Source organism: Labeo rohita, chromosome 10, assembly GCF_022985175.1.
Source record: "Labeo rohita strain BAU-BD-2019 chromosome 10, IGBB_LRoh.1.0, whole genome shotgun sequence".
Taxonomy (NCBI): Eukaryota; Metazoa; Chordata; class Actinopteri; order Cypriniformes; family Cyprinidae; genus Labeo; species Labeo rohita.
In genome coordinates this window covers 16,831,176-16,856,719 of record NC_066878.1, presented here as the reverse complement: position 1 = coordinate 16,856,719, position 25,544 = coordinate 16,831,176, and the positions used below count along the sequence as shown (strand labels likewise).

The 25,544-nt window shown below is 36.0% G+C and overlaps 1 protein-coding gene and 1 long non-coding RNA gene across 4 annotated transcripts in view; both read left to right on the top strand.

The window, feature by feature from the left end:
- The window catches only part of LOC127171608 (phosphatidylinositol 4,5-bisphosphate 5-phosphatase A), a 31,251-nt gene extending 9,018 nt beyond the window's left edge, over nucleotides 1-22,233 (top strand). The window contains exons 4-13 of one of the 2 annotated variants that reach the window (XM_051120360.1): nucleotides 106-214; nucleotides 3,340-3,456; nucleotides 6,225-6,400; nucleotides 6,862-6,973; nucleotides 10,813-10,922; nucleotides 10,995-11,205; nucleotides 11,460-11,597; nucleotides 13,962-14,027; nucleotides 14,290-14,394; nucleotides 18,329-22,233. In XM_051120360.1, coding sequence (XP_050976317.1) covers nucleotides 106-214; nucleotides 3,340-3,456; nucleotides 6,225-6,400; nucleotides 6,862-6,973; nucleotides 10,813-10,922; nucleotides 10,995-11,205; nucleotides 11,460-11,597; nucleotides 13,962-14,027; nucleotides 14,290-14,394; nucleotides 18,329-18,790 — 1,606 coding nt within the window. In that variant the 3' untranslated portion in view covers nucleotides 18,791-22,233. Of the gene's footprint in view, nucleotides 1-105; nucleotides 215-3,339; nucleotides 3,457-6,224; nucleotides 6,401-6,861; nucleotides 6,974-10,812; nucleotides 10,923-10,994; nucleotides 11,206-11,459; nucleotides 11,598-13,961; nucleotides 14,028-14,289; nucleotides 15,627-18,328 lie in introns of those variants that run through there. The other variant, XM_051120359.1, reaches the window with a different exon arrangement.
- Nucleotides 16,005-18,284, top strand: LOC127171611 (uncharacterized). 2 transcript variants are annotated; one of them, XR_007828537.1, is made up of 3 exons: nucleotides 16,005-16,087; nucleotides 16,272-16,830; nucleotides 17,157-18,284. It is a non-coding gene; the product is annotated as an uncharacterized LOC127171611 (long non-coding RNA). The 2 variants fall into 2 exon arrangements; XR_007828538.1 differs by lacking the exon at nucleotides 16,005-16,087 and adding an exon at nucleotides 16,200-16,231.
- Nucleotides 22,234-25,544: the final 3,311 nt, after the last annotated feature.

Here is a 25,544-nt window from a genome sequence, read left to right as displayed (position 1 = left end):
ATGTCCTTTTTGTCATCTTTTCCTGTTTGTCCTTATTTTAATGGAATTCTTTGTCTCCTCTGACTTTCTTTTTTTCCCTGCCCCTGTCATTATCTCTCTTTTTAGACTGCAGGAAGTAAATTCTATGATAAACAAGCGACTCAAAGATGCACTCTTTACAGACCAGTGGAGTGAGCTCTGCATGGACACACTCAGTCGTTTTGGATACGTGTTGGTCAGTATGAAATGACATGCATATCAGGCTTAAAGCTGGGTTTGTACAGATACTATAAATTAAATTTCAAGTACTTTTCAAGCACTACTTCTTTAATTTTCACGCATTTTAATCAGACATCTCACTAATGTCTTCCATTTCAAATTCTAAAAAAAGAGAAATAAAAAAAAAACGGCACAAATAAAGGGAAGCACATGCAAAGTATTACTACTAAAGTATGACAAAGTATACTACACTTTTACTATTGTAAAACCACTGTTCATTTTCTAAAAGAAATTGTATTTGTGGATACTTTCTTTCTTTCTTTTTTTTTTTTACTTGTGTACTGCATTAATGGTTTGATGTTTTCTACTGTTAAAGATCTGAAACAAATGATTCGCACTCCGAAGTTCCAATCTAAAAGATTTGCAAACCCACACCAAATGATCAGCGATCCACACTCCGAAGTTCTGTTCTGAATTTGACTTCAAATCGAGCATCATAACTGTGAATCATTCCCGAACTGAAACAAATGATATGCGAGACGCGATCCAGTCGGAGAGTTTCGAAATAGTGAATCAAATTCAAGTACTTTATGCGCTTTAAGCACCTTGTATGAATCCTGTTAAAGGGACAGTTCACCAAAGAAAAGTAAAAGAAATGCTGTCATTATTTACTAATACTCATGATGTTTTAATCCTGTATGACTTTCTTTCTTCTGTGGAACACACAAGTAGATATTAATGATCACCAAAACTGTTTGGTGTTTAAAGGATTAGTTCATACAAAAATGAAAATTACTCCATGATTTACTCACCCTCAAACCATCCTAGATTTATATGGCTTTCGTCTTTCAGACAAATACAATCAGAGTTATATTTAAAATAGGGCTGTCAGTTTAACACGATAACTTACTTAATTAGTTACGAAAAAATAACGTGATCAAAATTTTTTAAAACAGTTAACGTGCTGGCCCCGCCCCCAGACCTGTACATCATCTTATATTTCATATAGTTGACTGTTGACAAATGTGAGGCAGGGCAACAAATCCATAAATGCAGTTATGCCCTAAAATTCAAGATATTGGTGCAAAAAAAATGCCACTGTATGTGTCTTGTTTCATATTTATTATTTAGATTATATATCACATATCACTCAATATCGCACAGGCAGCAAAAGCAATATGACACAAGTGCTGATTTTGTCCTGATTTATCACTAGCTTGAATGTCATTTTATACAACAGTTCAGTAAATAAGAAGTTGATATTGTGTTATATTTTAAACACAATATTATGTGTTTTTGCTCAATTTTGCAGAGAACATATTACCTTTGAAGCCACAGCGGAATTGTTGCGCGTCTCTGAGCAACACAGCAGTGTTTAGAATGAATCTGCGTTTTGAACGAATCGTGTGAATCAATGATTCAAAGGCCTGTTCATAAAGAAAATAAATCAACCGTTTTAACAAATCAAATGAATAACTCATAAAGACATTTACCACCACCTCCTGGCAGATCTAGTTTCTTATTTTGAGTATTGTTTCATTAAAAAAGTTAATAATAAATATAAAAACATTAAAGGGATCATTCATCCCAAAAATTTTTATTCTGTCATCATTTACTCACCCTCATGTCGTTTCAAACCTTTCATTTGTGGAACATAAAAGAAGGTATTTTGAAGACTGTTGGTAACAAAGCTGTTTTGATTACCAATGACTTTCATTGTATGAACAAAAAATACTGAGATGTTTCTCAAATTATCTTCTTTTATGTTTCATAGTTTACGTTGCAGCCTAAATGTTTATGTGTAAGAAAATTTATGCTGAATCAAAAAAATAAATATTTCTTTCTAAAGCTACTATTTGCAATGTCTACTTGCTACTTTCTCATTAAATACAATAATAGTTTTAAATAATCTTTTGTGAGTATTTTCACAACCAAATTTAGTTTGCGAAACTTCATGTAATTAATTAGATTAAAAAATGTAATCGACTGACAGCCCTAATTTAAAAATGTCCTGCCTCTTCGAAGCTTTATAAAGGCAGTGAATAGCTGTTGAGATTTTTCAGTCCAATAAAGTGCATCTGTCCATCATAAAAAGTTCTCCACACAGCTTCGGGAAGTTAATAAAGGCCTTCTGAAGTGAATGTAAAGAAAAATGTCAGGGAATTTCGATATAAGCCAAGAGGAGACTGGTTTTTCTTTGCTGTAAACAAAACTTCTGAATTTGATTTCAAATTGCACATCATAACTGTGAATCATTCGCTAAATGATTCACAAACCTGTGTTGATCCAAATCAAATGATTTGTGATACACAAAAGCTCCAATCTAAATCAAATAATCTGCGATGCACAATTTAAAGCCCTGATCTGAAAAAAATGATATGCGAGACGTGATCCAATTGGAGAGTTTCGAAATAGTAAATCATTTTGCAACGTAGTGGTTTTACTGATTCAGGGATTTCAAAAAGCTCTGTTTCATCCATTACTACGTGCTTTTTAAAATCGTTACAAGCTATGTTGAAATTTGAAAATTAATGTCTCTTTTAATTTGATTTGGTAAATCACTTGAAGTGAATGATCAAAGTCACGAGTTTCAATCTGAGCGGTTCCAGGACATTTTTAAATATAACTCCGACTGTATTCATCTGAATGAAGAAAGTCATATACACCTAGGATGGTTTGAGGGTGAGTAAATCATGGGGTAATTTTCATTTTTGGGTGAACTATCCCTTTAAGGTGGCAACACTCACTGGCCTGAGACAGGCCATTCAAGATGTGAACTATTTTTTTATTCCTATTAGGTGAACTATTCCTTTAACTGCCTTTCCTATGTAAACCAATGTGAGCATCTGTTGTTGCCTCTTTAGGAGTTGTTTGTTGTTCAATTTCTTTACTGAAAAGACACAGGTGGAGGCATTGTTGCCACCTTGTGGACAAACTAATTAAGGTGTTTAATGCTCAAACTGAGCATGCAGGATTACACAGGGTTAGAGAAAATCAGTATGCAAGTATACAGTGCTTGTGTACTATAGTGAAGATAAAATTTACATCACATGCAGTTGACGTAAACTTTTGTACTATGTTTGGTCAAACTGTAATAGTGACGAATGCCTGAGTAAAGTTCAACTTTTTATTTCCCTCTAGGTGGCATCTCAAAGGATGCAGGGGGTTTTCTTACTGGTGTTTTCCAAATTCTGCCACCTTCCCTTCCTCAGAGGAGTACAAACCCAAAGCACACGCACTGGGTTGGGAGGCTACTGGGTGAGTCAAATGAGCAAAGACCTCTGGGAAAGAGCATCTAATTTCTAAACGCTTATTTGATCAGTGATTGCTGTTTTGCATTAACGCTTTAATGTCGAATATCAAACCTCTGCATAATGTCACGACTCCCGCCGCGTGGCGTCTTTGATGATTACAGGAAACGCGGAGTCAAAGAGAGAGCGTGGAAATGAGACTGCGAGCGTGTTTTTGTGTATGTGACAGTGAGCGTGTGTGTGTGTTGTTGTCAGCATGGCTCCAGGCTCTTTCTGCAGTCTCCTTTGAGTAGGGCACAGTAGGACATACAGCAGCTCTGTTTCTGATCTGTCTTCCAGAGCACAAACACATACACACACATCAGGTTCATCTCTGTTTGATCAAATGCACACACAGCAGCAGCTCTCAGTTCTCCCATGTGCGTTACCCAGAAAGAGAGAGCACAACCCGTGGGAACTGCAGCACCAGCGCTGCTAATAAACTGCAAGTCTGTGCACAGCCAATTTCACCCTTGACTGCACAGCACACCTGTCCTTCTAAGCACAGTTTGAAAGGATAGTTCACTCACAAATGAAATTCTGTCATTAGTCGGTCATTTACTCATCCTCATGTTGTTCCAACAACAGTTCAGAGTGGCCATGTCTGTCAAGCTCCGAAAAGGAGATACAGGCAGGTTCACTGTGGTGACTTGAATCTGTTTACCAAAAAGATTTGTTTAGCAATTCATTCAGTAGCTCTTTTTGCAGGGTTTAATTGCTACCCAGTAGGTGGCGATGAGCGTAATGAGTGAGTCTTTGAATTATTTACTTAACAAGTAACACAGAATCTTTCATAACTGAAATGAGTTTAATTATCCTTTATTAAAATCTACATGTCTGAAAGGCTCCAGAAAGTATGTTTAGGCATCATCAGTATTTTTTATTATTAATATTTTTGTCTGTATTTTTTGTTTTTGTGACCTGCATGCGTGGCATAACTTTTATCAAGCTATAGAGAAAAAGACAACAATAGCTTCTTAATAAAATACATAGTATTAAGTGTTAAAAGTAGTCTTTAGATTATTTTGAATGTTAGACTTAAACACATGCTAAATTAAACAAACATGTGCCCTCTCGTTTTGTGTAATCATTTTTTTTTATATTGATTCATAGTTTTCATTTTAGTTTAAGTTTTAGTCATTTTGTTGTGCTTTTGTCATTTTTATTATTATTATTTTTCTTTCATTTAATTAAAATCTGTATTCAGTTTTAGTAATTGTAGTAATTAAGCTTATTTCTTTTAGTTACACTACCAGTACTAACAGTAAGATTTTTTATGTTTTTTTTTAACAAATTCTCTTCTGCTTACCAAACCTGCATTTATTTGATCTCAAATACAGCAAATATTTTTCTGTTTAAAATAACTACTTTCTTATTTGAATATATTTTAAATTGTAATTTATTCCTGTGATCAAATCTACATTTTCAGAATTAAACTCCAGTCATCAGAAATCATTCTAAAATGCTGATTTGCCATTCAAGAAACATTATTATGATTATGATTATGATTATTATCAATATTTAAAACAGTTGAGTAGATTTTTTTTCAGGTCAGGGTTATAAATTAAAAATTAATACTTTTAACTTAATACTTTTATTTAGCAAAGATGCTTTAAATTGATCAAATGTGATGATAAAGACATTTATAATGTTATAAAAGATTTCTATTTTAGATACATGATGTTCTTCTAAACCTTCTATTCATCAAAGAAACAAAAAAAATCTACTCAGCTGTTTTCAACATAATAAAAATAATAATAATAAATGTTTTTGAGCAGCAAATCAGAATATTAGAATGATTTCTGAAGGATCATGTGACTGGAGTAATGATGCTAAAAACTCAAAAACTTGAAATTACAGAAATAAATTGCATTTTAAAATATATTCAAATAGAAAACAGTTATTTTAAATAGTAAAAATATTTCAGAATTGTACTGTTTTTGCTGTACTTTGGATCAAATAAATGCAGGCTTGGTGAGCAAAACATTAAAAATCTTACTGTTCAAAAACTTTTGACTGGTAGCGTAGTTGCAAGGCAACATTTTAATTTTTTTTTTTTAATTTTTGTGTTTCAGATTCAGTGTTCATATAATATTTTTTAAAATTATATTTATTATATATTATATTCAATATTATTACTTTTACATTTATTATATTTATCATACATTTAATTATTACATGTATTTTTTGTTTTGTTTTAAGCTTTATTTAAATTTATTTCAATTACCAAAAAACGTTATAAATTGTTTTAATAGATTATTAATAGCTTTAGGCAACAATAACAACAGTTAAAGGCAACAATAACGTCAGTTAAATGTTCATCCTTGTTTACAAACAAGATTCTAGTTTCTTCTCTTCATTAATGTAGGAGATTGTCTGGTTCAGACTGGAGTAATTGACTCATTCTGTGAAGGTTGTGTATTCATTCAACTAATTGCAACCTTTCGAATCAATTGAATGTTTGTTCTTCTTTATTGGAGTTTGACAGCTGTGATCGCTAGAAACTGTTATTGAATGGAAAAGAGCTGCATGAAGATTAAAAATTAAAAATTTTCCTTTTGATTCCATGGAAAAAATAATAGAAACAACATAAAGGTGAGTAAGTGTAGTCTATAATAATGTTGTTTTTTCCTTTCACCATTAGGGCAGGCACTTAAAAAACACCTTACTGGAGTCCAGAGCTGCTGGATTATTAATGTCTTCCCATTATCCTCTGGCTCTATATGTTTGTCTCAGGGGAATAAAGGGGGCGTAAGTGCACGCATGATGGTTTTCGGACACCCTGTGTGCTTCCTCAACTGCCACCTGCCGGCTCACATGCGTAATCTGGAGCAGCGGATGGAGGACTTTGAAAGCATCCTACAGCAGCAGCAGTTCGAGGGCGGCACGGCTGTGGGCGTACTGGATCACGAGTGGGTGCCTGGGGGGGGGCGGGCGGGGGAACTCAGATTTTTAAAGCCTAGTCTTAAAGCTACACTATGTAACATGTGGCAGCTTTTAAAACATAAAACTGCAAGAAAAACAGAAAAAACACTATTTTGGTTGTGCTTCCGCTCTGCTGCTCTCCAAATGACATGCATGCAGTTTCTCTTACTAAACTCTTCTTCTTTTTAAATAAAAAAGTACATAGTGTAACTTTAAATCTTTCACATAATGTGCAGTCAGCCAGTAATCATTGCAATATGTTGCATATTTTGTTGTTTTTTTACAAACTGAGGCGTTTAAACGGTAATGTTCTTTTAATGCAGTCTTTTAATGTTTATTTGAGCAATCTGAGTATTAGTCTGAGTAGCTTTTACAGATGTATTTTGTACAGATTACACTTTGTACTTTGACCTGTTAAGTTCACTGGATATTATTGCATCCTTCACAGTGTGGTGTTCTGGTTTGGTGATCTGAACTTCCGAATCGAAGGTTATGACATTCACGTGGTGAAAAGTGCAATTGAGAGTGACAAACTGCCTCTTCTGTGGGAGAAAGATCAGGTAAAAGAGCTATAATGTCACGGGTTGCTTGGAGACCATCATAGCCCTCATGAAAAATAAGTGCATTGTATAACTGTATTAAATGTTTACTTGTGTACTTCAAATCCTTGAAGTATATTTAAAAGAAAAAAAAACTACTTTTAATATTCAAATATTTATTTTTTGATTGATATATTTTAAATCTACTAAATTACTGCATCATTACAAATGTGTAAGTGCAAATAATAGGGCTGGATTTTAACACACATTTCGATTTGAATCTGATTCACAGGTTTGTGTTTTGATTTGATTGCCAATTCAATTCGATATGGATTATTTTGGATTTATGTGAGGTACAGTACATGACAAACTTTTTTTAAGGAAAAATAATCTCTCAACTAATGCTGTAAAATATACAGGAGTCAGTTGGAACTATAATACTGTAATATTAAAGGTTAAAATTAACTGATTTATATGCAAACAATTACATTACACGCACAATGATAAAGTTACAGCTACAAAATTAAATTTCTACTCCAATTAGTTTTTTGAAATATAAACATTTAAATGATGGCTGTCATAAAAACTTTACAGATGACGGGTTAATTTAAACATAAATGAAACACTGAAGAACAGTAAAAATTATATTGAACATGGTGCATATATTTGGCAAAATGCTCCTCTTTAGAGTTCATATTTCTTTGTGACTAAAAAGTTTATGGTCACTGAATATGTTTTTTTCGGAGGTGAATTTGACATTGTTTACATGTTGTTAAACTGACATCTTTGCGATTACACAAGATTTCGGTATGAGATAGATTTTGGTAAGTTGTACTCTTTCTCTTAAAGTGCTCCTATTGTGCCTTTTCAAATATGACCTTTCATGTAGTGTGTCATGTAGCTGTATGTGAACATAAACTATCTGCAAAGTTGTGAAGCCGACAGTGCACGGTAAATAAAGTTATTGTCTATCAAAAAAGAGAGTCGCCTCACAATCGCCTGAAAGAGTCATCAGAAATTTGAATCTTATTCTGTTACGGCCATACGTCACAAAGTATCACATTTGCATAATGTCCGCCCACGTTCTACGTCGCAAACAACTTGCCCGCCCACAAACACAGTAAAATTTCCATGTCGAGAAGATGCTGTATCCTATGCTGTGAGAGTAGATTTGTTTTATATTCACTTCCAAAAGGTGAATCTACAAAATTGTATTTTCTAGTGATCGTTCAAAATACGTAGTTGTGTATGTTATGTTGTGTAACAACCCTGCACATGTCTTGCTAACTGGCTAAATCATGCTTCTGTACTTCTGTTGTTCAGCTGTGGGCCCACTGTGGTCTAAAATTTTGTGATTGATGCAGCTTGACTGTCTGTCGGTCTCATTAGTTGGAGTAATGATAAAGGATGGTGCACGAAGTGGATTTCACATCGAATGCAGAAAGCATTGCTCTTTAAAACCCATTCATTTTGATTGCTTGTGCCGCGCGAGGAACGGCTTGTTTCTGCATCAACCAAAGAGCACGCGCAGCGGAGCACACCAGTGGTGTGCAAAGCGTGCACGCTGCGCTCAAAGTTCAAATGAGTTGAACTTTTGCACTGAACCCAGTGGCCAGCGCAGCGCTTTCCGCGTTAGGTGTGAAAGCCGCTTAATGCATTATACAATGTTGAAGTTTACAACATAGAGGTGTGCCTGGTTCACTTACATAAGCAAACTGCGAGCACTTTCCACAGTAGTCTGTGCTAACTTGCCGATCAGCCACTTCAGCCGTTTCATCATTAGATTCCGGCTCAAATTGGTAATGGAAAAATTGATGCCATCTTTTCTGTGTATTGACAAGTCTCCAGGGCTGTCAATCAGTCATGGCAATGGGCGTTTCGTTTTCGACACACGCTGTACACGGTAAACCAATCATAAAGGACTGCACCATCTGACCAATCACAGCAGTGAGGGCTCACGGAAAGGAGTGGTTCAGAGGGATTGATTCTTTGTACTGCTTTGCACAAGTCGTTTATGAATCATTTAGAAATTAGGTAAAATTTCTATTCTAAATCTATTTTTTAGAAGACTAAAGTGTTTTTTGACCTTGCAAACATGTAAACCTGTTTTAGGAGACTCATAAAACAATATTAGCAACCTTTAAAATGGCATAATAGGAGCAGTTTAACATACCTTCGGATGTTCATTCATGTTTATTTCATGCTGAAACTGTATTTAAAGCGCCAAACGACATTTATTGTTTGAATATTGTAATAAAATGTAAATAATTTGAAATCTGAGACTTGGTTTCATTTCAAAAGTAACAAAGCTCAATGCTTATTGTGATTTATTGGACAAAAGTGCACGTTCCGTTCGTTAACTGAAAACAGGCTAGACTAATCGATTCTTGAGATTTAAGAAATTATATTGTTTCGTAAAAATGAGAATGATCAATATTCTTTACCCACCCCTAACAAATATATTTAAATACAACATGACATACAAGTTTAATAGAAATTACATTTATTTTAGCATATTTTTAGGGGTTAAAGGTGCCCTGGGGGGAAAAGGCGCCTTTGATATTATTTTCCTCTAAACCACTAGATGGTGGAAAAACGTGGCGTAGCACTTTCCAAAACATCCGCTTTTCAACATACACGTGCAAAATTGTCTGATCTTTGACGCGATTGCTGGCAGCAGCTTAAAGTCGATTCTGTGCTTACTTGATCTAAAATTTGATGTTTTTAAAAGTGTTGTAGATATAAGTTGCAAATGAGAATTGCTAAAATTATTCAATATATGTTGAGACAAAGATCTTAATGATTTTCAGTTTTGTTTAAGATAAATAAAACAGCAGTTTTTAAATAACAAAAGAATATGTAAAAGCATGGTATGTAGAGTAAAAAGCACCCCTGTTGTTGGGGCTAAAAGGCACAATAATTAATGATAATTAATAGAAGGCTGACTTTTCCATTTGTGTTGTACAAGTATTAACTTATACATTATTTAAAAAAAAATCATTATTTTAGCCAAAGTATTTGTATCAATGTATCAATACTGTGTGCCTTTTTCCCCATGCCACCTCATATATTTATGAGATTTGTAAACAAAATAAACAACTTGTATGAATTATTTTCACACAATATCTGTTGCAATAAATGTTCAATATACGTATGTATTTTTCTGCAATCATACACTTTGGGCACAGTGAAAACCACATTTTTTCTTAGGGGGTGGCTTTTCAACAGTTTGTTTTAGTTTACCATACATATATGAGCAATTACAGTGCAGCTAAAAACACTAAAGTTCAGCTAACTGCCTTTAATATACATTTAAAGTATACATTAATTTAAATAACATATACACTTAACTATACTTTTTAAAAGTAAACTTTGTACTGTAGTTCTTTAACACAAGGGAGGCCCTGTTCCAAATGCTCAAATTTATACAGATGTGGTTGCACAGTTTTCAAGAGCAACTTTGTGAATTATAAAATGAATGTAGAACGAGGCCTCTAGTCTACATCAAGTGTGCCATTTGGAACAGGGCCATAAAGGAGACTGATTGCACAGGTGCATGTGATTTCAAGGGTATGTGCAGATCCAACTGTTAAAGCAAAGTTGAACATATCAGATAAGCTCAGAAAATTGTCCTTGTCTCGATCACATAACACCAGATGTCTCAGTACAGATCTTGGCAATATTGTTTTTTCAGTCTGTTACCACTAGAGGTCAGTGTACTACATTTATAAACAAAGCATTTGGGTTCAGCTCTTCAGTGCATGTGCACACCATATGTTGTGATGTCTGCTAGAATTGTGTTTTTGTTAAAAAGATAAAGTGAAAGAACACGTCGTCTTTTTGTTTTGTCTTTGACACAGCTCAACATGGCGAAAAAAAGCGAGTCCGTTCTGGAGGGGTTCATCGAAGGACCCCTTAATTTCCCGCCAACTTACAAGTTTGATGTGGGAACACATACTTATGACACAAGGTCTGTTATGCTTTATTATATGAGTCTTTTTGTTTCTGTGGACTCTTGTTTAAACCCGGCTTCCTTTTATAGTGCAAAAAAGAGGAAGCCTGCATGGACGGATCGCATCCTGTGGCGTCTGCGCAGGACGGGCTCCCCTGTACCATCTCATAACTCGGCACTACAACGAGGTTTGACCTCATGGCTGGGTGGCGCCACCACAGTTTCCCAGCTCTTCTACCGCAGTCACATGGGCTTCACTATTAGTGATCACAAGCCGGTGTCCGCCCTCTTCTCTTTGCATGTGAGTCTAAAAATGGCGGGAAAGACACTGGATAGTCTGTGAGCAGCGCTGTATGTATTTCAGGCATGCAGTGTCATGTGAGGTATTTATTATTGTGACACTTCGACATTTAAGAGTTAAAAAAGGTACCTGTGGTTGAGGCCACTGCTAATAAAATTCAACTGATTTTTTTGCTTACTGAACAGCTCTATAAAAGAGTAAATGCTATTAATTATGTCTAGACAACATAATTTTTTTTATGTTGTTCTGCTCAGTTTCCCTTTAAGGTAAACTTACCATTAGTGACACTGGAAGTGGAGAAAGAATGGACCAAGTTCTCTGATGCTACAGCCAAACTCACAATTAGACATGGTTTTCAAAGGAGTTCATGGGACTGGGTGGGACTGTACAAGGTAATACTTGAATGGCATTTTCACATAAAATTACTTTGTATATTTATTTTATTAAAATGCCAATGTCTGCCCAATACAGACATTTTTTTAATAAATTACACACATTATGTTATTATAATAATTGATCACAATGATGTTATAATAGGTGTAATTAACTATATTAATCTTATTAAAGTATGCCATCTATGCTCCAAGTTCATAATTTTTAGGCATTTTTCCCCATACACTCTCCCTGCCTACTATTGGTAAATGAATAAATAATCCCGCCCCCAAACTCACGCAATTGGTTGGGCCAGTGTTGCTATGTTGAGCAGGTCAGGAAAATTTAATAACAAACGGAGCAGTGCTGTAAAGGAACCACAGAAGCACACCCTTTTCTTTTCAAGGAAATTAACATATATATTACTTATATAATTTAGTTATCACAATAAATTCACAAAATAAATCATAAATTATTTTGATAGATGTGAAGTGCCCATGGTGTATTTATTATAGAAGCTTTTTTCCACCATAGGCTAAATAAAAATAAGGAAATAAAATAAGGAAATTAATTTTTTTTTAGTTATTTTTTTACTTTTTCTAGTTATATATATATATATATATATATAAATTCTGTCTTTTTTTCAGATTTGAGATATATAAACTCAGAATTGTGTAAAAACTCTTTTGTGAAATATGAAATTCTGAGAAGAAAAGTGAAAATTGCAACATATAAACACAGTTCTGAGAAGAAAAGTCAAAATTGCAAGATATAAACTCAGTTCTAAAAAGAAAAGTCAAAATTGTGAGATATGAACTCATCTCTGAGATGAGAAGTCAAAATTTTGTGATATAAACTCAAGATTTTGAGAAGAAAAGTCAAAATTGTGAGATATGAACTTAGAATTCTGAGATGAAAAGTCAAAATTTCATGATATAAACTCAAGATTTTGAGAAGAAAGGTCAAAATTGTGAGATATGAACTTAGAATTCTGAGATGAAAATTCAAAATTGCAAGATATAAACTCAGTTTTGAGAAGGAAAGTCAAAATTGCAAGATATAAACAATTCTGAGAATAAAAGTTAAAATTGTGAGATATGAACTCAATTCTGAGAGGAAAAGTCAAAATTGTGAGATATTAACTCATAATTCTGAGAAGAAAAGTCAAAATTGCAAAATATAAACTCAGTTTTGAGAAGGAAAGTCAAAATTGCAAGATATAAACTCACAGTATTGAGAAGAAAAGTCAAAATTGCAAAATATAAACAATTTTGAGAAAGAAAGTCAAAATTGCAAGATATAAACTCAGTTCTGAGAAGAAAAGTCAAAATTGTGAAATATGAACTCATATCGCTGAGAAGAAGAAGTCCAAATCACAAGATGTAAACTGGATTCTAAAAAGAAAAGTTAAAATTGCAAGATATAAACTCAATTTTGAGAAGGAAAGTCAAAATTGAAAGATATAAACACAATTCTGAGAAGAAAAGTTAAAATTGTGAGATATGAACTCATAATTTAGAAGACAAATCAAAATTTTGTCATTTTTATGGGCTTTTTATGCATTTTTGTAGATAGGACAGTTGAGAAATGGCAGGAAAGCAGTGGGAGGAGAGAGGAGAGCAGAATCAGCAAAGGACCTTCAGACGGCACTAACCACAAGGCTACTGGCACTGACTAACTCATAATTCTTAAAGAAAAGTCAAAATTGCATGAGAAGAAAAGTGAAAATTACAACAGTAAACTCAGAATTGTGAGATGTAAACCTAAAACTTAGATAAAGGTCAAAAATTTGAGTTATATCACATAATTCTGACTTTTTTTCTTAGAATTTTGAATTTCTTACAATTGTGTTGTATAGTTATGTTGTCTGTTTATAGTCTAAATTACCTGAATTGTGAGATAAAGGTTTTTATGCCATTGTGGAACCAGGCTTCTAAAAACTATAGGCTAATTTTCAGACAAATTCAGTTTAGTCAAGGCTTATCAGAAAGAACAATCAGAAAAACCTTTGTACTAGATGTGCGTATTAAATGAAAAGCTTGCTTTCACTTTCATTTACGTTTCAGAGGTCTGTTGAGAGATTACTGTTTGATTTATGATTACAAAAGACACTGTTGCGACCTGACCAGGATGTACTAGTTTGTTATCTATATGGAAATATTCAGTTCGATGTATATTCACATCCTATGATACACTGCAGATATTTGACTCTTTGGGTCTCATTTATAATGTTTATTAATTTCAAAATATTTTTGTCTGCTGTCTGATTTATGAGCAATTTAAAAATGTTCAGCTTCTTATTAAATTTCTTCAAATAAAAAGCCACCCCAGCCACCCATATGCACCTTAAATTAATTAAATGATTTATATATGTCATGTTTTAGGTGGGATTTAAGCACCACAAGGACTATGCTGCATATGTGTGGGCCAAATCTGAACATTCAACGCAGGTAGGACGCGACATTAGTTCGTTGTGTGTGTAAGATGTGCTAAGATCCTAGATACTAGCAACCTAACCCTGAACTTTACATCTTACTGTGTGCACTGGACAATGCTTTAATCCCAAAATCAAATCATTCCTGGATAATCTTGGATTGAAAGCTTTACGATTAGGGAAAGTCTGAACAGTATTAATACTAACAAAGAAGATTTATTATGTAGCCAGTGCTGATTATCATTATCCTTAATTTGTTGTTTATTCATGACCTTCAGGTGACGTTTTCTGAGGAGGATCTGCCAAGAGACCCAGGGGAATATCTTCTGGGATATTATAGTAACAACACGAACAGCATTGTGGGAGTGACAGAACCATTTCAGGTCAACTCTGCTTTCACACAGCTACATTCTGATTAAAATCAAATGCTAATATTAGTTTTGTTTGCATGCGCAGCTCAGTAGCTCAGAGCGTGTTACTCCAAGGGCATGATGACTAAGTCATTGTGATCTGTCATTGCAATTGTCAACATTTAAAGTATTGATTGCAGGCTGATTTGTATCTGAGGCATGAATTACAAACATGAAGACTCTGTTTTGTCATTTGGATATCAAACTAGATGTTAGATGCCACACAATTAAAAAACAAGACACAATGTTCCACAGTTTCAAAGAGGGTTTTAGCAGTAGAGCTGGTATTAGAATGAAACCAAAACCACTGTGGTAAAAATATTCACATTCAACATTCCATAAATAAGATAAGACTTGCAGAGCTCAAGACTGAGACCAGAAGAGGGTCACATTTGGTCTCAAGACTGAGACCAGAAAAGAGATGGGTTTGAGTCAAGACTGAGACCAGAAGAGAGATGAGTCCGAGTCAAGACTGAGAACAGAAGATGGTTGAGTTTGAGTCAAAACTGAGAGCAGAAGAGAGATGAGTCAGAGAGATGAGTCGGAGTCAAGGCTGAGACCAGAGGAGAGTCGCGTTTGTGTCAAGACTGACACCAGAAGAGGGATGACTCTGAGTCAAGACTGAGACTAGTAGAGAGATGAGTCTGAGTCAAGACTGAGACAAGAAGAGGGCTGAGTTTGAATCAAGACTGAGACCAGAAGAAGGTTGGGTTTGAGTCAAGACTGAGACAAGAAGAGGGTTGAGTTTGAATCAAGACTGAGACCAGAAGAAGGTTGAGATGGGTTGCAAGACTGAGACCAGAAGAGGGTTGAGTTTAAGTCAAGACTGAGACTAGAAGAGGGAGGAGTCTGAGTCAAGACTGAGACCAGAAAAGGGTTGGGTTTGAGTCAAGACTGAGACCAGAAGAGAGATGAGTCCAAGTCAAGACTGAGAACAGAAGATGGTTAAGTTTGAGTCAAGACTGAGAGCAGAAGAGAGATGAGTCAGAGAGATGAGTCTGAGTCAAGGCTGAGACCAGAGGAGAGTCGCGTTTGTGTCAAGACTGACACCAGAAGAGGGATGACTCTGAGTCAAGACTGAGACTAATAGAGAGATGAGTCTGAGTCAAGACTGAGACAAGAAGAGGGCTGAGTTTGAATCAAGACTGAGACCAGAAGAAGGTTGGGTTTGAGTCAAGACTGAGACAAGAAGAGGGTTGAGTTTGAATCAAGACTGAGACCAGAAGAAGGTTGAGATGGGTTGCAAGACTGAGACCAGAAGAGGGTTGAGTTTAAGTCAAGACTGAGACCAGAAGAGGGAGGAGTCTGAGTCAAGACTGAGACCAGAAAAGGGTTGGGTTTGAGTCAAGACTGAGACCAGAAGAGAGATGAGGTCAAGACTGAGAACAGAAGATGGTTGAGTTTGAGTCAAGACTGAGACAAGAGATGAGTCAGAGAGATGAGTCTGAATGAGACCAGAGGAGAGTCTTTGTGAGACTGACACCAGAAGAGGGATGACTCTGAGTCAAGACTGAGACTAGTAGAGTCAAGACTGAGACAAGAAGAGGGCTGAGTTTGAATCAAGACTGAGACTGAGACAAGACTGAGACAAGAAGAGGGTTGAGTTTAAGTCAAGACTGAGACCAGAAGAGGGTTGAGTTTGAATCAAGACTGAGACCAGAAGAAGGTTGGGTTTGAGTCAAGACTGAGACCAAGAAGAAGGGTTGGGTTTGAGTCAAGACTGAGACAAGAAGAGGGCTGAGTTTGAATCAAGACTCAAGACTGAGACAGAAGAGGGCTGAGTTTGAATCAAGACTGAGACCAGAAGAAGGTTGAGTTTGAATCAAGACTGAGACCAGAAGACCAGGAAGGTTGAGATGGGTTGCAAGACTGAGACCAGAAGAGGGTTGAGTTTAAGTCAAGACTGAGACCAGAAGAGGGAGGAGTCTGAGTCAAGACTGAGACCAGAAAAGGGTTGGGTTTGAGTCAAGACTGAGACCAGAAGAGAGATGAGTCCAAGTCAAGACTGAGAACAGAAGATGGTTGAGTTTGAGTCAAGACTGAGAGCAGAAGAGAGATGAGTCAGAGAGAGGAGTCTGAGTCAAGGCTGAGACCAGAGGAGAGTCGCGTTTGTGTCAAGACTGACACCAGAAGAGGGATGACTCTGAGTCAAGACTGAGACTAGTAGAGAGATGAGTCTGAGTCAAGACTGAGACAAGAAGAGGGCTGAGTTTGAATCAAGACTGAGACCAGAAGAAGGTTGAGTTTGAGTCAAGACTGAGACAAGAAGAGGGTTGAGTTTGAATCAAGACTGAGACCAGAAGAAGGTTGAGATGGGTTGCAAGACTGAGACCAGAAGAGGGTTGAGTTTAAGTCAAGACTGAGACCAGAAGAGGGAGGAGTCTGAGTCAAGACTGAGACCAGAAAAGGGTTGGGTTTGAGTCAAGACTGAGACCAGAAGAGAGATGAGTCCAAGTCATGACTGAGAACAGAAGATGGTTGAGTTTGAGTCAAGACTGAGAGCAGAAGAGAGATGAGTCAGAGAGATGAGTCTGAGTCAAGGCTGAGACCAGAGGAGAGTCGCGTTTGTGTCAAGACTGACACCAGAAGAGGGATGACTCTGGTCAAGACTGAGACTAGTAGAGAGATGAGTCTGAGTCAAGACTGAGACTAGTAGAGAGATTGAGTCTGAGTCAAGACTGAGACAAGAAGACAAGAAGAGGGTGAGTTTGAATCAAGACTGAGACCAGAAGAAGGTTGGGTTTGAGTCAAGACTGAGACCAGAAGAGAGATGAGTCCAAGTCAAGACTGAGAACAGAAGATGGTTAAGTTTGAGTCAAGACTGAGAGCAGAAGAGAGATGAGTCAGAGAGATGAGTCTGAGTCAAGGCTGAGACCAGAGGAGAGTCGCGTTTGTGTCAAGACTGACACCAGAAGAGGGATGACTCTGAGTCAAGACTGAGACTAGTAGAGAGATGAGTCTGAGTCAAGACTGAGACAAGAAGAGGGCTGAGTTTGAATTAAGACTGAGACCAGAAGAAGGTTGAGTTTGAGTCAAGACTGAGACAAGAAGAGGGTTGAGTTTGAATCAAGACTGAGACCAGAAGAAGGTTGAGATGGGTTGCAAGACTGAGACCAGAAGAGGGTTGAGTTTAAGTCAAGACTGAGACCAGAAGAGGGAGGAGTCTGAGTCAAGACTGAGACCAGAAGTAGGTTGAGTTTGGTCTCAAGATTGAGACCAGAAAAGAGATGAGTCTGAGTCAGGACTGAGACCAGAAGAGGGTCAATTTGGTCTCAAGACTGAGACCAGAAGAGAGATGAGTCTGAGTCAAGACTGAGACCAGAAGAAGGTTGAGGTTAAGTGAAGATTAAGACCAAAAGAAGACCAGACTAAGACCAGAATCTACATGGTAATGAGTCCATGTCAAGACCAACATGAAAACATGAAAGTATTGTATTGGGAACTTAGACTCATTGTGGACCCATTTTCAGTGAATTCTGACTTTTTGTCATCTGTTCATTTAGATGACTACCCAAAGTGACTTACATTTCATTCAAAGTATACTTTTTTATCAGTTCTTTCTGCTTTCCCTGGGAATCAAACGCATGACCTTGTCATTGCTAGTGTTGTGCTCAACTGTTTGAGGCTGTTTCCTAACATAATATCTTTATATCTTCAGAAGACCTACAGCACACAAGTCACATGGACCACTTTTATGATTCCTTACGGTGCTTTTGTGCCATTTTTAAAGATTAAAAACTCTATTCATTGTAATTGATCATGGAAACATGCTTTGAAAAGTCTCCATTTGTTTTTTGTGTAAGAAAGAAAGTCACAAGGGTTTAGAAACTCTAAAGGGATTTTAACTTCTATATATATCTTGTATGCATATTCTTTTTGATTTCATCCTCATTGTTTTTCCTCACAGGTGCAGCTGCCCATGTCCACGCCTCCTGCACCAGCATGTCGTTCTCGCTCTGACAGTTCTGACGTCAGCTCTGAAGACGACAGTACGCTGGTCCTGCTGGCCCCCTGCTCTCGTAGCCCTAGCCCTGGAAACCACGGCAGCAAACGGCATCACCAGAAGCGCCAGCGCAGCCGCAGCCCCGCCGTACCGGCGCTCTCCGGGACGCCACTTCCCTCCCTACAATCTCTGAGCCTGTGTCCACGTCCCCGCGATGGCCCCACACGGAGCACCTCCCCACGCCCTTCGGCTAATGCCAAAAAAGAGCGTCTGGTTTCTCCAGACACATTAACCTCGCCTTCCCTCAGTCCTCTTAGTCCACGGAGCCCCGTGTCCCCCGTCAGTGCTCCGGAGGCTCTAATAGCGGCCATTTTAGGAGAACCTAGGCCTCCTCAGATAGGAAAAGCAGGCGATGTAATTCTCTGACCAATCCTTCCTTCCCTGTCGATTAATTTCTAGACTTTAGCAGACATCATAATGCAACTACTTGAGAGAAACGGCCTGTTTCAGGTCGTCCTCTAGCGCCTTTCAGACCTGCAGCTGTTTGTGCTCTCATGCCTTGTTGTGCTTAATTGCTTCACAAACTCGTCTTCGGTTCTCAGTGGCTTTGCCAATAGAGATTCAACTGGTCTATCCATTTTGTGTTATTTATTAATGATAAATTGTAAATGCTGACAGTGCACATCAGCCTTATAGTGCAGGACAACCTGACCCAAGGTAAAACTGTCCTTTTACCATAGAATTAAAGCAAACAGTGATGTCAGCATTCATCTCAGCCTTTACTCTTAACTAGTCATTGACCGAGCTTTAATGGCCAATGTCAAGAGTTTTGTCGGTCAATGTCAAGAGGTTTATTGTGGACAATTAAACTACAATATACTTAAAGTACTGTACTTTGATATCTAAAAGAAAATTATAGGACATGTTTACTCCTCCCTTTTGAAGTCGATAATCCTATTTATTAATTTAACTATGGTTACTTGTATTATCTGAATTTAGAAAACTACCAGTTGAGAACCACTGATCTAGAGTTGATATGTTGTAAATATACAGTGCGAAATATGGGTTCAAAATCTTAAAACTGGAATCTAACAAAAAGACATATTTATACAGTGTCCTCCACTAATATTGGCACCCTTGGTAAATATGAGAAAAGGTGGCTGTGAAAATAAATCTGCATCATTTATCTTTTTGATCTTTCATTCAAATTTTTCATAAAATTCTAACCTTCATTAAAGTAAAACAATGGAACGTAGGGGGGAAATCTTTTTATGAAATAAATGTTTTCTCTTGTTCACGTTGGCCACAATTATTAGGATCCAATTATTGCAACGTCATTTTTCCAAGATAACAGCTCTGAGTTTTCTCTTATAATGCTTGATGAGTTTTATCAAAGACCATTCCTTCATACAGATCTCTCCAGATCCCTCAGATTCTCATCTCTTCTCATTTTCTTTAGGGTTTCAGGTCAGGAAACTGGGATGCCAATGGCAGAACCTTCATTTTGTTCTCAGTGATCAATTTTTGTGTTGATTTTGATGTTTGTTTTGGATCATTGTCCCAAAGGAAGATCCAGTCACGGCCCATTATAAGATTTCTAACAGAGACAGTCATGTTTAGATGTTTTATCTGCTGGTATTTGATAGAATCCATGATGCCATGTATCTGAACAAGACATCCAAGACCTCCAGCAGAAAAATAGGCCCACAACATTAAACTTCCAGCAGTATATTTAACCTTGTGCATGTGGTACTTTTTATCCCTGAGTTTGCACCAAAAAGCTCTTTTTTTAGTTTCATCTGACAATAGAAGCCAGTGAGGATTTTTCTTTAAACCCTCCTGACCAACATGTGCTGATGTAGAGGCTGTTTGATATTTTTTTAGGCTTTCTGACTACTTTCTATTTTGTGAAGTCAACAATCTTGTTCTGCACATCAGAACTATATTCTTTGGTTTTGCTCCTTGTGATGGATGATTAAGGGAATTTGGCCTTTGTGTTCCTCATATGTATAATCCTGTAAAACAGGACAGTTTCATGCTCCTAGTCACCATGGTGTGCCAAAAAAAATGTAAATTTTAATAGGAATATACTTCAGAGATATTTTACTCATAAGAATTTCTGGGGGCGCCAATAATTATGGCCAACATGCATTGGAGAAAAACATTTATTTCATAATGAGATTTTCCTCCCACTTTCAATTGCTTTACTTCAATGAAAGGTCACAGCCGCCATTGCTCATATTTACCAAGGGTGCCAATATTAGTGGAGAGAACTGTATATAAGAAAATACTGACTTTATATTTGTATAAGTGTAGATATAGGCTACACCACCATTCAAGAGCTTTAGGTTAGTAAGATTTTTGTTACTGCTGTTGTTTTAAAAGAAATTAATACTTTTATTCAGCAAAGATGCATTACGTTAATGAAAGCGATACTAAAGACATGTGACCCTGGACCACAAAACCAGAAATTGAGATGTATGAATCATCTGAAAGCTGAATAAATAAGCTTTTTATTAATGTATTTCTTAGGGTGAGACAATATTTGGCCGAGATACAACTATTTGAAAATCTGGAATCTGAAGGTGCAAAAAAATCAAAATATTGAGAAAATCACCTTTAAAATTAGTCCAAATTAAGTTCTTAGCAATGCATATTACTAATCAAAACTTTGTTTTACAGTAGGAAATTTACAAAAAATCTTCAGTGAAACATAATCTATACTTAATATCATAATAATTTTTGCAATAAAATAAAAATTATTTTTGACCCATACAATGTATTTTTGGCTATCGCTACAAATATACCCGTGCTAGTTACAACTGGTTTTGTGGTCCATGGTCACAAATATAATGTTACAAAAGACTTCTGTTTACACTGTTGAATGGCCAGTGTGCAAAAGACAAATATAGTTTGCTAATCAAATCGTAGCCTGTTTACTGACAGCAAATAATACACAAAAGTAATATTTAAATACATTTTAAACTATATATTAAAGACCATTCAAAATTCACAGAAGTTAAAAAACAAATTGACAAGATAAAAAACATTCAGTACAGGTAATTAGACACAGATAATTTAAAATGATACATCGCTGATACATCGTTCTATCACTGCTATTAACAGGTGATGTCATAATAAACTGGTCTAGTAGTATATGAGTACACACATGCCAGGTTTGGCACATACTATGAGACTACCTTCCAAGATTTTAGAAGTTATTCATTAACACCCATCATGCTTTGCTGATGTTTTGTCAAGCCAACAGCCTCTCCTGAAACAGAGCAAACCTTTGACAGGAGCATCTGACTGGAGACAACCAATCACATCAGCTCTGCTCATTTATAGCATTTGGTGTAATTATTTGATCATGTGTGTTGTGTGTGAACACATGGACTATGGAAAAATGCACACCTCAAGGACATTTAGCAAAGTTACATAAATATCATGACTGTCTGCCCTTTAAATGGAGGAGATGGTAAAATGTAACTGTCTTGGACTGAAAGTGTAAAGATTTTATCAGCACATCACTGCAAATATAACAAAAAAAGTCCTGCTTTGGCACATCTTTTCTTCTGTATTCTCTCATCATGTTTTTAACAGTACAGATCAAATGTTAATGGGCAGAACTGGGATTTTACCATCCTTTTCTTTTTAAATTTAACCTTATGTTATTTGACTGGAGAGCAAAGAACACAGAGTTTGTCTATAATCACTGAATTATCGACTTTTATTTTTTGATCAATTCAAAGTCAAATGTTTTCCTGTGGTGTGATTGTCCTCATTATGAACTGTGAAGTACAGAAATGTGTCAAAACGAACAACGAGGACACAATGCTACCATAAAAATAAAAGAAACCCAGTTGTCACCAATGACTCACGAAATCTTTTCTGAACAGGATTATCATGCTTGTAGGTTTAGATGAGGAAGTCTTTTAACAAAGGTGAGTTTATTGACTTTCCAGTTTGATTTTTCTCTGAACTAATAATCCGTAGTTTGTTATGAGATCTAAGTTCTTAGTCAGAGATTGGAATGAGTCTTTCCAAACTCTTACAGACCTGGAGGCGATTAGACGCATTGTGCAAGCAGTGTGATCGTTGCAGAAGTTCAAAAGCCAGAACCAGAGAGCAAAGGAGTTTGATAATACATTCTGAGGTATCTGACTCATTCATAACTAACAGCAAAGGTTGCGTAACTTAAGTTCATTTTGAAATCATCTCCCTCAAGCAAAAACCGTCACCTGGCTACAACGTGATCATACATAGTTGTTTACCCTTACAATCCAAAGTCTTGCTAGGTGCAAATTCACGTCATTCTTGTAAATAAATACCAAGAAATAAAACACTCTGCATTCATTCAGAGAAATATTTGATAAAGGGACAAAAACAATCATTGTTTTGTCTGGCAGAATGTCTCGTGTTCCTTTAATGCAAAATGTTACATTTAAAAGCAAAATCATTTCAGACCTCAGTGCCAGGCCTGCACAAAACTACTTCATCTGTATTTAAATAAGGTTTGTGTGGTTATCTGTTACATATACAAATATACAGCTGAATCAGCAAAATGTTAATGATTTTACCAAAATAAGAGGGATCATGCAAAATGCATGTTATTTTTTATTTAGCACTGATCTGAATAAGATATTTCACATAAAAGATGTTTACAAGAGAAATTAATATTTATAAAAATGACCCTGTTCAAAAGTTTACATACACTTGATTCTGTGCTGAACTGTGTTGTTACCTGAATGATCCATAGTTGTTTGTCCTGAACAGTTAAACTGCCCGTTGTTCTTCAGAAAAATCCTTCGGGTCCCACAAATTCTTTGGTTTTTCAGCATTGTTTGTATATGAACCCTTTCCAACAATTACTGTACGATTTTGAGATCCTTCTTTTTTCACTAAGGACAACTGAAGGACTATATATACAACTATTACAGAAGGTTCAAACACTCACTGATTAAACGCAATGCATTGAATTCGAAAATCAGGGTAAATTTAGCTTATTTTGTCTTCTGGGAAATATGTAAGTATCTTCTGTAGCTTCAGAAGGGCAGTACTAAATGAAAAAAATATGATATTTGGAAAAATAAGAAAAATGTACACATCTTCATTCTGTTCAAAAGTTTTCACCCCCAAGCTCTTAATGCATAGTTTTTCCTTTCAGAGCATCAGTGAGCATTTGAACCTTCTGTAATAGTTGCATTTGAGTTCCTCAGTTGTCCTCAGTGTGAAAAGATGGATCTCAAAATCATACAGACATTGTTGGAAAGGGTGGTAAAAAAACCACAGAATTTGTGTGACCTGAAGGAGTTTTCTGAAGAACAGCAAGCAGTAACTGTTCAGGACAAACAAGCGACTCATTAACAACTATCACTAAACAAACAAGCAAACAAAAAACAGTTGTGGATCATTCAGGTAACAACACAGTATTAAGAATTAAGCATATGTAAACTTTTGAATGGGGTCATTTTTATAAATTCAACTATTATTTTCTTGTGTGAAATATCTTATTCAGGTCAGTACTAAATAAAAAACAACATGCATTTGGAATGATCCCTCTTAATTTGGTAAAATAATTAAGATTTTGCAGGTTCTGCAAGGTGTATGTAAACTTTTGACCTCAACTGTATTAGTTATATTTAATGCTAATTTACAGTGAAACACCAGTAAAAAGAACCAAGCATATGTAAACTTTTTAAACTATTAATTTGTCTTGGGGACTATATGGAAACGTCTTTTATATGAAATATCTTTTCCAGGTCATTACTAAATACAAAATAACATGCATTTTGTATGATCCCTCTTAATTTGGTAAAATAATTACTATTTAGCAGATTCTGCAAGGTGTATGTAAACTTTTGACCTCAACTGTGCTACTTACATATAATGCTAATAGTGAAACGTTAATAAAAAGCAAACATTTACAAACAAATCACATAAAACTGTTTTCAGGCTTGATAAAGTACCCACAGCTTATAAGAGAGGCCAATGTTTAGAAAAGTAGTCTTCATGGTTGATTTAAATGCCAGAGCTTGTTTTGTTCGCAAACATTTGCAAATGAATGCTCGCTATCAAGGAACATTTTCACTCTTTGCATCATAACGTACCAATTTACAACACAAAAGGCAATAACAACACGGTGAGGTAAGCACTACTTCCTGATTTCAAATACCACAGACCTAATGGCTTTGCATCTGATTCCTATAACAATAAATGCTATTGAATTAAATTGAAAGGGAGATTGGAAAAAGTCTTTTTTTAATTTAATTTAAACATGCATAAATGTAAAAATCATGAGGTAGAATATATGCACGAACACAGAATATTAAAAAAATGCTAAGAACAGCATTTTCGCAAGTGGTCTCAAACTTTTGGACCCCAGTGCATATCTGAGGTTAGATATGAATCGACAAACTCAACGACCTCTGAGTTTCTCTGTAAAGCCCACGTCCCCTGTACCTCCTGGCACTCTAAGAAATTACTGCCTACAGATTAGACGGGATAAAAGAGGCCCCATGCTGACTGAAAGTGTGTGACAGTGCAAATATAACATTGAGTGAATGTGATAGATTATAATCATGCTGACAGGTTATGCACTGAATATATATACACACACACACATACATATTCCACATACTACCAAGCAACTTCATAATCTCCTGAAACACAATCAAACACACCCTATGTAACAGTAATTAGCAAAGAGCTGAGACAGGCTTAGCAGCTCTGCCCACCAGCTTTAATGTACTAACATTTAATGCGCTGAAATACAACAATTAATGCTTTGCTCAACCGAGTCCAAAGTGCACCTCCAAGACCGACAGACATTCCTGATGTAGGTTATACATTGTCGAAGGACAAAGTGCATTTTACATAAATTCTCCCCTGGAAAACTGCATTGCATAATCATCTTACATCAGTGATGTAACATCACAAGTTTATACATTTGGGGGGGGAAACACACTGACATGATGCAATTTAATATTGTTCTGCAGTAAATATTAAGCTAAGCTTTAAAAATGAAGATAGGAGCATCAAGGGAGCTTACAGACATATAAAGCATATTTATACTTTAAGGAAACTGCAAGGAGAGTTTCTATAGCAGAAGTGTGACAACAGAACAAAAATGGGTTTTCTTTGTAAAATTGTCTTTGTTTTATTTCTAAATATATAAATG